Below are 12,326 nucleotides of genomic sequence, written 5' to 3'. Positions count from 1 at the left end.
CCGGATCAACTAAGAATACCTAAGAGTGAATTAAACTATTTTGAAAATGCAATTAAGGGAATTAACTGGAATGATCTCTTGTCCTATACAGACGTGGAAGCTGATAGTCAGGTTTCTATCCATAATCCAGACTACAATAAATGGTTTCCTAAAGAAAATCAACTCCAAACCTGGCCGAAAGAGCACTCTTCCTTGGCTAAATGGAGAAATCTGGAAATTGATGAAAGAACAAGATTATGCTCTAAAAATAGCCCTAAGATCCAAATTAGAGCATGGCAGACGTAGGTTTACCATGTTGAGAAATAAGGTGATAAAAGAAATCAGACGGGCCAAGGCAAACTTTTTTATTAACATAATTGGTGAAGCAAAGGGAAATTCTAAATTGATCTGGGAGAATATAAAAAAGTTAACAGGGAAGGACCATAGTAACACTGCAACAAGACTAGAAATCATGGTGAATAACAATCTAACACAGGATGCAGTCAAAATAGCAATAGCCTTCAATTCCTACTTTATTGACTCTGTAAGGGTACTGACACAGAACCCCTCCACTGGTTTCTTGGGCTCAGTGCTAGTAAATGACGCTCAACCTGTCTTCATCATAAGGGAGGTTTCTGAGTCAAAGGTGAACAAGGTGATTAGCTCACTAAAGAACTCTAAAGCCAAAGATGTGTTTGGGCTGGACTCTACCTTTCTTAAAAACTACAAAGAGTCACTCATTGGCCCCATTACTAAGGTCACCAACACATCTATTGGTCTGGGGGTGTTTCCAAGGGTATGGAAGTCGGGCCATAATAACGGCTATCTTTAAATCGGGCGACCCTGCTGACGTGAGTAACTACAGGACCATTAGTATACTACCTGTGGTGTCAAAGGTTGTTGAAAAGTGTGTAGCAGAACAACTGATTGCCCACCTCAACAACAGCCCCTTCACATTACACTCCATGCAGTTTGGCTTCAGAGCAAAACACTCCACAGAAACGGCCAACTGCTTTCTTCTGGAAAATGTGAAGTCCAAGATGGACAAAGGGGGCGTTGTTGGGGCTGTGTTTCTGGACCTAAGGAAGGCTTTTGAGTCTGTTAACCATGAGATTCTCATCACAAAATTGTCCAAGTTCAACTTTTCCCCCGATGCCTTGAGATGGATGAAATCATACCTTGAAGGCAGAACTCAGTGTGTCAGAGTGCGCAATGAGCTGTCGCCCACTCTTAGCTATGATGTGGGCGTGCCCCAAGGGTCAATACTGGGGCTCCTCCTGTTCAGCCTGTACATTAATGATCTGCCTTCTGTCTGTACCGGGTCTGAAGTTCAAATGTATGCAGATGATACAGTGATATATGTGCATGCAAAGAGCAAACAACAAGCTGCACAAGAACTCACTACTGTAATGGTCCAGGTTACAAAGTGGCTCAGTGACTCGTGTTTGCATCTCAATGTGAAAAAAACTGTTTGCATGTTCTTCACAAAGAGGGCAACATATGCTACTGAGACAGATGCCTATGTGTCAGGGGAGAAGCTCCAGGTGGTATCTGATTTTAAGTACCTTGGCATCATACTTGATTCCAACCTCTTTTTTAAAAAGCATGTGAAAAAGGTAATTCAGATAACCAAATTCAACCTAGCTAATTTCCGATTTATACGAAATTGTTTGACTACATAGGTAGCAAAACTGTACTTCAAATCTATGATACTCCCCCACTTAACATACTACTTGACTAGTTGGGCCCAAGCTTGCTGTACAACAGTAAGACCTATTCAGTCTGTCTACAAACAGGCTCTCAAAGTGCTTGATAGGAAGCCCAATAGCCATCATCACTGTTACATCCTCAGAAAGCATGAGCTCCTGAGTTGGAAAATCTTGTGCAATAAACCGCATGTCTTGTATTCAAGATCCTAAATGGCCTGGCTCCTCCGCCTCCACTCAGTATTTTTGTTAAACAGAAAACCCAAACATATGGCAGCAGGTCCACAAGGTCTGCCATGAGAGGTGACTGTATAGTTCCCTTAAGGAAAAGCACCTTTAGTCAATCCGTTTTCTCTGTGAGAGCTTCCCATGTCTGGAATGCATTGCCATGAGACACACATAACTGCACCACATATCACACTTTCACAAAATGCATGAAGACATGGCTAAAGGTCAATCAGATTTGTGAACATAATCCCTAGCTGTGTATTGCCGCTTTCCATGTTGTCTGTTGTCTGTCGCTTGTGAGGTGTGGGAACTTTGTTGCTTTTATGAATTTTGTCTTGAGGCTTTTTGTTCTATGTTGCTCTGTCTGTATGCTATGTCTTGCTTGTTCTTTGTTGCTCTGTGTGTGATCACTGCTCAATGATTGTCTATATTATAATTGTTTTTAATAACCTTCCCAGGGACGGCGGTTGAAAAGTGCTGGTTGGCTAAACCGTCACTTTTACTGAAACGTTGATGAATGTGCACTGTCCCTGTAAAAATAAAATAAATCAACTAAACTGGTCATGGTTTTAAAAGTTATGAAATCTCACGTAGATTCACTTTGCTGTGGCCAGGGTCGTGGAAGCTGCAGGCACGGTGATTTGAGCTATCCGGTTGGCCAGCTCAACAGGCGCACTTGATTTAGCCACAGATCTCCCGGTCCGCCAGGTAGACGGAGTTTGTCTTTTCAGACAAATGAAATGGTTCAAAATGGGGACACTTTGATGGTGCGCAAGGCATCTGAATCAAGTGCACCTTGCGCCAAGCAAAGAAAGGAGTGCAAGCCTTTGGCTTTTTTACAGAAATGTTTGGTGATCGACTAGGAATGTCTTGAAGATCGAGCAGTTGGTGACACCTGGCTAGATGAGAAACATAAAGATGCCCAGACAAACAAACGGATAAATGGATGAGTGGGTTGGAGGAAGGATGGAGGAATGTATTAATGGACATATATGACCGACCGGCTTGATTCTGTCTTATGTAGCAAAATTTGAAATTGTGTTTTTTACATTAGATAAAAGTAGAGACTCAGAGCTAGAAAATTGTATATCATACACTACAGTTTGGGAACAATGGGAAAGTCATTCTGCTTTGATAGTTGATAAACTTGTAACCTCACTTTTGAGAAAACGGCCCTTGAATGTTTTAGTAAACCTACTGGAGAGCTCTTCTTTTTCTTAAGCCCCGCCCATTTCTTTAAGGATTCACAAGTGAGGCCATGTAGTTAACAACCACAACAAGATTTTCAAGACTAAAGACTGGTTTATACTACAGGTGTTTTCGTAAATTCAATCTGGGGTGCCAGAGTGCGCCCTGGGTGTTCGTAAACTCAGAGCGTTGTCAGATTGTCAGTTCGTAAATTCAGAGCGTTTCGCTCTCGGAGCGTTCAGAGAGCACACTGGCAGCTCTGGCCGCGGAGTAGGGTTGATCCTAGCGTTCCGACATTACAACAACAGTCAAGCTAACAGGCTAACATTAACTAGCTTGGTAGCTACTTCCCGACACATGAGAGAACAGCTCACTCTGATCATTTTACTCTCCCTAGCAGAGCTGGTTAGGCTGTTTTTCTGTTATCCAGAGCATTGGTGACTAACTGTGCTGCTGACAACCATTTAATTACGCTTTACGTTTACTGACACCTGCCATATTCAACGGGTGTTGAGCATTTATAAATCAGTCAGTTATTCTACGCTCTGGCACACTCAGACAAGAGTGCTCTGAAATCGGAGTAGATAGCCAGAGCAAATTTACCAGATATGTCTATCGACAGTTGTCGCAGTGACATCATGAACATTCTATTGAAATGGTTACTTGCATAGATGGAGTCTTTTGTTTAGACATATAGCTAGCTAACTAAACAATTAACCATAATCCCAACTCATAACGGTACGACCCTGCATGAATCTGCAGGTAGCTAATCAACCAAGTTCAATGTTAGCTAGCTAACATTAGGCAATACCTAGCAGTGCAAATGGCTCTGAGATATGAATAATATTATTATGGTATGGGCATGCATAAGCAATGGACAGTGAACACAATTACATTTTATCGATGGCAATTTGAATGCACAGAGATACCGTGACGATCCTGTGGCCCATTATTCCAGTTCACTCCAATATCTAACAACTTCGCACAGCCATTGAAAAGGAGTGGGACAACATTCCACAGGCCACAATCAACAGATTGATCAACTCTATGTGAAAGAGATGTGTCGCGCTGCATGAATCAAATGGTGGTCACACCAGATACTGACTGGTTTTCTGATCCATGCCTAGAGCTGTGGCAATCATGAAATGTTGTCAATCGGTGATTGTGACGCAAATAACTGCTGATAACTTACCGTTAATTAACTTAAACACATTTAGCATCTCCTGGCTTCCGCGCATTCCCTACAAGCTAGTCATACAGACCTTTGGTACATCTAAATTGTAAAAAGTCTAATAAATCCATGTAATATAGCCTCCACCTTCACAAAAAATCCATGATTTATTTTAGACAGGTCTAAAGAAACATGATATGAAGAAAATGTAGACTATTTCAGAAGAACAGAATAACATACTCTGAGTTGTACTTAGGTTAGGCTCCGATCTGGCTATGCCATATGGATGTGGGCTACACTAGTTTATTTAGCAGATAAGATTTGCTTAGAATTCCATGGCATTATTTTCTATTATTTTATAGTATGAAGAATGCAATTGAACATAGATGAATAAAATAGAAAGGATATTTTCTCCAAACGATTTGAGGGAGTGTGCACTATTGTGTGTTGAGCTGTTAACAAAGAAACAGCTACTCCTATATGCTTAATTTAGAGTTATTTATGTAACTTTAGTTGTGATACAAATGTTGGGCTATATGTTTAGATTTGTATTACATTCTAAGGCTGCATGATGCAACTCTAATGATGATTTGAAAAAAGCATGAAAGGCATGAGCTCTCTGCTTAGTTTTTTTGCGCAGGCTGCAGCTGTACACACTTCATCAGTCTCTCATTCACAATTTGACAACCACTTGATAATGCCTCGATATTCCTCGGCTGCATCCCCTTTGTGTGGCCGTAATGCCCCCTAAAAAAATCCATGCTTATTGCGGCCAGTGGCCATTGTGCCCTTGGGCTAAATATAATAATTATAATTATTTTCACCCGGCTGCCTGCCGAAGCACTTCTCACTCACATGGCTCTCTGTCACATGATCGGGTCTTTCTCACAGGCTACAAGTGAAGACAGACACATTGGGGACGCAATTGTGCATGTCCTTATTCAAATCCAAGGCGCATATTGAAGATATTGGAAGAACTGTCCACATTTAGTTTTTGTCTGCCAACATGGTGATTAGGCCTAATGAACAGCAAAATCACTGCCCTTTGTCAATCTACTAGTACAAAAGTTGACCTTTTCTATTCTGTGTGAGAGAAAAATATTCCAAACATAGTCTGGGACAGTTGTGGGATGCAATAGATCCCTATTTAATACAAAGCGTAACCAAAAAAAACAGTTTTAAGCAATGAGTCTAACGCAACAGAAGACAAAGTTTAGCTTAAAATGTTGATAAACTATTAGGCTATTTCTTCACATTATAAGTGCAGCAATGCGCACATGGCAATAGGCTATAAGCACGAATGTTCCTTTAGCAGGAAAACACCAATCTCAAAAGTAACAACAAATGTGATTATGCATGTAATGCTTTTTTTATGAAGGTGCATTTTTATGGTGAGAATAATCTTCCCAAACCTCGAAACTCACGCACTGTGTAGGTATGCCAGTTAGGCTCTATACCCGTTGTAAAACAGATGTAAGGTACTTAATTTTAACAAGTTATTTGGCTTCTTTAGTTGTGATACAAACCTTATCAAAACATATAGGCCTATGGGCTAGGCTACATGAGGTGTATGACTATGATTTGAAAAAGTTGCAAAAAAGGTAATGCACTGTTTCTTGCCTTAAGCTGGATATCATTCACAAGTGATAATATATAATTCACAATTGATAGGCTAATATTGTCACCCATCACACTTTTTTGATTTAATCTTGTTTTTACATATACAGTACTCATCAAATGTTTGGACACACCTACTAATTGTCACTATTTTCTACATTGTAATAATACATAATAGTGTAGACATCAAAACTATGAAATAACACATGGAAACATGTAGTGGCCAAAAAAGTGTTCGACAAATCAAAATATATTTTATATTTGAGATTCTTCAAAGTAGCCACCCTTTGCCTTGACGACAGCTCTTGGCATTCTCTCAACTAGATTCATGAGGTTGCATTTCAATTAACAGGTGTGCCTTGTTAAAAATGAATTTGTGGAATTTATTTCCTTCTTAATTATTTGAACCAATCAGTTGTGTTGTAACAAGGTAGGGGTGGTATACAGAAGATAGCCCTATTTGGTAAAAGACCAAGTCTATATTATGGCAAGAACAGCTCAAATTATCAAAGAGAAATGACAGTCCATCATTACTTTAAGATATAAAGGTCAGTCAATATGGAGAATATTCATGAACTTTTAAAGTTTCTTCAAGTGCAGTCAAAAAACCATCAAGCTCTCTGATGAAACTGGCTCTCATTAGGACCGCTGTAACGTGGGCGCTGAGAGTCGGGAAGCAAGTTCAGGGAGGGAATCATTCCATAAATAATTGAAAACATAATACAAAACAAGACACACGAACAACGCACAGACATGAAACTGAAACAGAAACAATGACGCCTGGCGAAGGAACCAAAGGGAGTGACATATATAGGGCAGGTAATCAAGGAGGTGATGGAGTCCAGGTGAGTGTCATAATGCGCTGATGTGCGTAACGATGGTGACAGGTGTGCGCCATAAAGAGCAGCCTGGTGACCTAGAGGCCGGAGAAGGAGCACACGTGACAACCGCCACAGGAATGGAAGACCCAGAGTTACCTCTGCTGCAAAGGATAAGTTCATTAGAGTTACCAGCCTCAGATTGCAGCCCAAATAAATGCTTCAAAGAGTTCAAGTAGCAGACACATCTCAACATGAACGTGAATCAGGCCTTCATGGTCTAATTGCTGCAAAGAAACCACAACTAAAGGACACCAATAAGAAGAAGAGACTTGCTTGGGCCAAGAAACACGAGCAATGGACTTTAGACCGGTGGAAATGTGTCCTTTTAGTCTGATGAGTCCAAATTTGAGATTTTTGGTTCCAACAGCAGTGTCTTACACAACCTCCAGGCTGTGTAAGGGCTATTTGATCAAGAAGGAGAGTAATGGAGTGCTGCATCAGATGACCTGGCCTCCATGATCACCCGACCTCAACCCAATTGAGATGGTTTGGGATGAGTCAGACCGCAGAGTGGAGGAAAAGCAGCCAACAAGTGCTCAGCATATGTGGGAACTCCTTCAAGACTGTTGGAAAAGTATTCCAGTTGAAGCTGGTTGAGAGAATGCCAAGAGTGTTCAAATTATACTTTTTTTAAATATTTTTTTTTATTTAACCTTTATTTAACTAGGCAAGTGTAACTGGGCATGTTATCAAGGCAAAGGGTGGATACTTTGAATAATATAAAATATAAAATAGATTTAGATTTGTTAAAAAAAGAATGGGTTAATATATGATTCTGTATGTGGTTTTTTTGTTACATAGTTTTGTTGTCTTCACTATTATTCTACAATGTAGAAAATAGTAAAAATAAAGAAAATCCCTTGAATGGGTAGGTGTGTCCAAACTTTTGACCGGTACTGTACTAAATAATATACTGTATGTGTGAAATTTGTTTTGATTTAGAATGGACCGTTATCATGCCCCTCTCTCGAAAGAAAGAAAGACATGTCATCAATGCACTTAAATAGCGAATGGAGGACTCTTTTCCCGTGGTTCATTTTTCATTAATATATTTAAATTGACTGATTTCTTTATGTGAACAGTAACTCAGTATAATCTTTTCAATTGTTGCATGTTGCGTTTATATTATTGTTCAGTAAACAGTAGATACAAGTTATTGTACAGAGTTACATACTGTGTAACTTTGTTGTGCTGCTAACTTGGACCAGGTCCCAGAGATGATGGTCTACACACTGAAAGGCTTCTTTGGCTGGGCCCATAGGGTCATTCAAAGGGTTCTCTTATGGGGATTTTATAGTGTAGAGATGATGAGGACAAGGCTTCAACCTGAATACATAAAGGTGGAATTAATAAATAAATCAAATATTTGTTGGAGTTTCAGATAGGAGAGTATGTCTTTGTCATCTTCATGAGTATCGAGCTGAACCTGAAGATCATGGCGGACGGCCTGTTCTTTACTCCCACGGCCGTCATCAGAGACTTCGGAGGAGTCATGGACATCTTCATCTACCTCGTAAGTTCACGGATTTGGATTCATATGGCACTTTTTTTTCCCTGATCATCAAAGAACTTGACATTGTAGGTGGAAAACTCACTTCATCCACCACCAATATATAGCACCCACCTGGGTGATGCCACGGCAGCCATTTTGCGCCAGAAAGCTCACAACGCAGCAGGTATCACGATATGTAATTGCAACCAGTTTTGCCTGCTTAGGGGAAATGTTGCAAAGGGAGAGTCTTCCAGAATGTTTTTGATATATACCTAAAGAAAGCAAGGTCTCTGACTGGCTTTCCAAGTAAAGTAAATTCCTTCTGGGATACACCTTGATGTTTCTAGACCCCTTTTCTCGCTCTCTGTCTCCTATAAAGGGTATTCCGTGTGACTTTGGAGTGGACATAATATGCCTTTTGTTAGAATAATGAAAAGATCAATTCTTCACGCGAGGATAAGCAGACTCTGTTTGATTTAACACTATTGCTAATGAGTTCGGGAAGATGACGCAGTGAAACTTTGGAAGATAGCTTTTTAATGACTGACGATCAACTTAATTTCGTCGGAATGCGTCGATCATAATTTATTTCCTTGTTTATTGCGAGCTGTTTGTTTTTTTAGGCCGTCTTTCAAAACAACTCTTCCCTTTCTTGTTTGGGGATATAATTTGCATATAGATTATATAATTGGATGAGAGACGGGAGAGAATTGATTTGTAATAGCTCTGACAGGCACACTCCACACAGACAGTGGTCCAGTGTTTACCTTACCATTACTTATGGAGGGGGGGGGGTCACCTCCCTGCCTGCCTAGCTCTGTTGCCTCCACCTACCGAAATTAGTTTTGTTCTATAGGTAGGTGTCAATTGACAATGTTACTGCCAGAGGGCCTGTGGGATGGTGTAGTGAAAATGATTGGTGGTGTTATGAGTGTGTTCTTAGCTTTGTATAGCATGCAAAGAGCAACGCAGAGTGTCCGATGGGCTTTGTCATTTTACTGTTTGATTAGAAAGGTCAGGTCAGGACCTGAGTTTCCAAATGACATCCCCCTCCCTCCCTCTTCCTCCTTCTCCCTCTCTCTCTCCCCCCCTTTCTCATTCTCTCCATCATCTTCCTTTCCCTCTCTCTACCTCTCCTTCTCACCCCCCCCCCTCCCCCCCTTTCCCTCTCCCTCCCTCTCTCCCTTCCTTTCTTTCTCTCTTCCAGTGTAGTCTGATCTTCCTGTGTTGGCTGCCTCCTAACGTGCCGCCGGAGTCTGGGGCTCAGCTGTTGATGATGCTGAGGTGTCTTCGCCCCCTACGCATCTTTAAACTGGTGCCCCAGATGAGGAAGGTGGTGCGGGAGGTCATCAAGGGCTTCAAGGAGATTTTCCTGGTTAGTGGTGGTCACACACTGTGTGCAAACTTGCACTTGGGGAGAGACGCACTAAGAGACACACACACAGGCTCGTAAGCATACACACACTCAGACAGACAGCCATGCGCATGAATACACAATTGCATGCGCAATGAGCAACATTCCGACTTGAGCTCCACCTGCTTAACTCAAGTTTCCATTGACATCAATCAATGATTTATGCTATAGTCCGAGTGGTCTGCGCTCATCTCAACTCTGGGGTCAGGCCCGTTGTGGACAGTTGAACCACACCTAGTAAAAACAGTCACATACACTTTCACCTTACACGTATACACGGTGGATACATTTTGGACCACACTCTGGAGCTAAGCCTGGTCGTGGAAATGCACCATGTGAGACACACCGACACGAAGTGATTATTTTGACAAAGTTTGACCTAACTTTGTACAGTAGATTACTGTAAGATGCTGAGTGTGAGGTTTCCCCTGCCCTCTGTGTTCTCTCACACCGTACAGATCTGCCGAGAAGCCCAGAGGCTATTTGACTGCGTGGGAAAGCCCTGGCTGTCTATAACCCTTCTATTGATCTAACACACACACAAACACACACACACACACAAACACACACACACGAAAGCACGCAAACACACCCACACTCACAGGTTTCCATTCATCCCTTTTACTTGAATGTGTGTGTGTGTGTGTGTGTGTGTGTGTGTGTGTGTGTGTGTGTGTGTGTGTGTGTGTGTGTGTGTGTGTGTGTGTGTGTGTGTGTGTGTGTGTGTGTGTGTGTGTGTGTGTGTGTGTGTGTGTGTGTGTGTGTGTGTGTGTGTGTGTGTGTGTGTGTGTGTGTTATAGGTCTCCATCCTGCTCCTGACACTAATGCTGGTGTTTGCAAGCTTCGGCGTCCAGCTCTTTGCTGGAAAACTAGCCAAGTGCAATGACCCCCACGTATTCCTTCGGGTACGACCAAGCTCTTTATAAAATGGATTTTCCCAACCCAGAAGAGCAGATATTTCCATTCAAAGCAATGGCCATATTGGGTGTACTATTTGAAATGATGGATTCATTAAAAAAAATTGTTGTAATGTCAATTTGATTAAACCAGAAAATCTGATTTAAATCAGAACATTGTGTCATTATGACATCTCGTACCATCTACTGTATATGTCCATTCAATTTGCATGGTGTGGTGACTTCTCTCTGCTCTCTGGTTGTTTGTAGGAGGACTGCCATGGAATCTTCCGGATCAACGTGAGTGTGTCTAAAAACCTCAATCTCAAACTAAGACCAGGAGAGAAGAAGCCTGGCTTCTGGGTGCCAAGAGTGTGGTGAGTGATTAGGATTGGCTGAAACATATGTAGTGCTGGGCTGGCACTAAACCTTGCACACACTGTAACCCTCCAGGACCATGAGTAATGATGGTGTCAAGTATAGATCTACTCACTACATAAAGTATGTTTTAATTATAATACGTTTTTTTCAGGGCCAACCCTCGCAACTTTAATTTTGACAATGTGGGTAATGCCATGCTGGCTTTGTTTGAGGTCCTGTCACTCAAAGGCTGGGTGGAGGTCCGTGATGTCATCATTCACCGCGTCGGACCGGTACACACCTTTACTGTCTCTTTGCCTCGGCCTCACTCTCTATCTCTCTCTCTCTCCTCTCTCTCTCTCCTCTCTTCTCTCTCTCTCTTCTCTCTCTCTCTCTCTCGCTCTCTCTCTTTTTTCCTCTCTCTCTCTTCCCCTCTCTGGTTGATGATAATACTGGATCCTACATACATTGTAAGAAGTAATGACACACCTTTGTCTCTCCCTGCAGATCCACGGTATCTACATCCACGTGTTTGTCTTTCTGGGCTGTATGATTGGACTCACTCTGTTTGTCGGAGTGGTCATCGCTAACTTCAATGAGAACAAGGTAACAGATACAAAACAATCCTTCAAACAAGAATGTGTTTCAGATTCTGTGCTCTGTGCGTTTTTCCCAGTTTCAACCAAGTTGAACACAATCAAGTACTGGCATGGCGTAGCTGGAGACTGTATGCCTCGAATACTGACTTGTATCACCGGTGACCTGCCTTGTACACCTCCCTGACAATAATGATTAGTATGCCTCTCAAATTGATTCATAAAGCCTCCATAACGCCGTCATAAGACCTGTGCCTGGGGCCTGTGTGTGTGTTCTTCCTCCCCAGGGTACTGCTCTGTTGACAGTGGACCAGAGGAGATGGGAGGACCTGAAGAGTCGACTGAAGATTGCCCAGCCTCTCCACCTCCCCCCACGCCCAGGTGTGTGTGTGTGTGTGTGTGTGAGAGAGAGAATAAATAAAATGTCTGTTTCTCTCTCTTCTCTTCTATTTTCTCTTCTCAATCTCTCTGTCTAGTGTGTCCTAATAGGCTCTCTGTCTCCTCTGATCAGCGACAGAGTTTTAAGTCACGGACTCTCTAGTGACATTAAAATGCTCAGAACTCATCCGCTAACTCACCCCCTGTGATAGAGTAGAGTTTATACACTTTCATTACGCAAAGACTAATAGAGTTCACACACACACGCACACACACACGCACGCACACACACACACACACACACACACACACACACACACACACACACACACACACACACACACACACACACACACACACACACACACACACACACACACACACACACACACAGATAGAGAATGAACTGTTTTCAACAAG

General features: G+C 42.0%; 1 protein-coding gene across 10 annotated transcripts in view; it reads left to right on the top strand.

The window, feature by feature from the left end:
- nalcn (sodium leak channel, non-selective) overlaps positions 1–12,326 on the top strand; it is a 272,502-nt gene that overhangs the window by 238,790 nt on the left and 21,386 nt on the right. For 6 of the 10 annotated variants that reach the window (XM_055870947.1, XM_055870944.1, XM_055870942.1 and 3 more), the window contains 7 exons: positions 8,146–8,283; positions 9,470–9,637; positions 10,477–10,581; positions 10,843–10,949; positions 11,105–11,225; positions 11,440–11,538; positions 11,816–11,909. In XM_055870947.1, the coding sequence (XP_055726922.1) occupies positions 8,146–8,283; positions 9,470–9,637; positions 10,477–10,581; positions 10,843–10,949; positions 11,105–11,225; positions 11,440–11,538; positions 11,816–11,909 (832 nt within the window). The remainder of the gene's footprint in view (positions 1–8,145; positions 8,284–9,469; positions 9,638–10,476; positions 10,582–10,842; positions 10,950–11,104; positions 11,226–11,439; positions 11,539–11,815; positions 11,910–12,326) is intronic. The other 4 variants (XM_055870946.1, XM_055870943.1, XM_055870950.1 and 1 more) reach the window with 1 other exon arrangement.

This window comes from Salvelinus fontinalis, chromosome 19, assembly GCF_029448725.1.
Source record: "Salvelinus fontinalis isolate EN_2023a chromosome 19, ASM2944872v1, whole genome shotgun sequence".
NCBI lineage: Eukaryota > Metazoa > Chordata > Actinopteri > Salmoniformes > Salmonidae > Salvelinus > Salvelinus fontinalis.
This window is presented reverse-complemented; position numbering and strand designations above follow the sequence as displayed.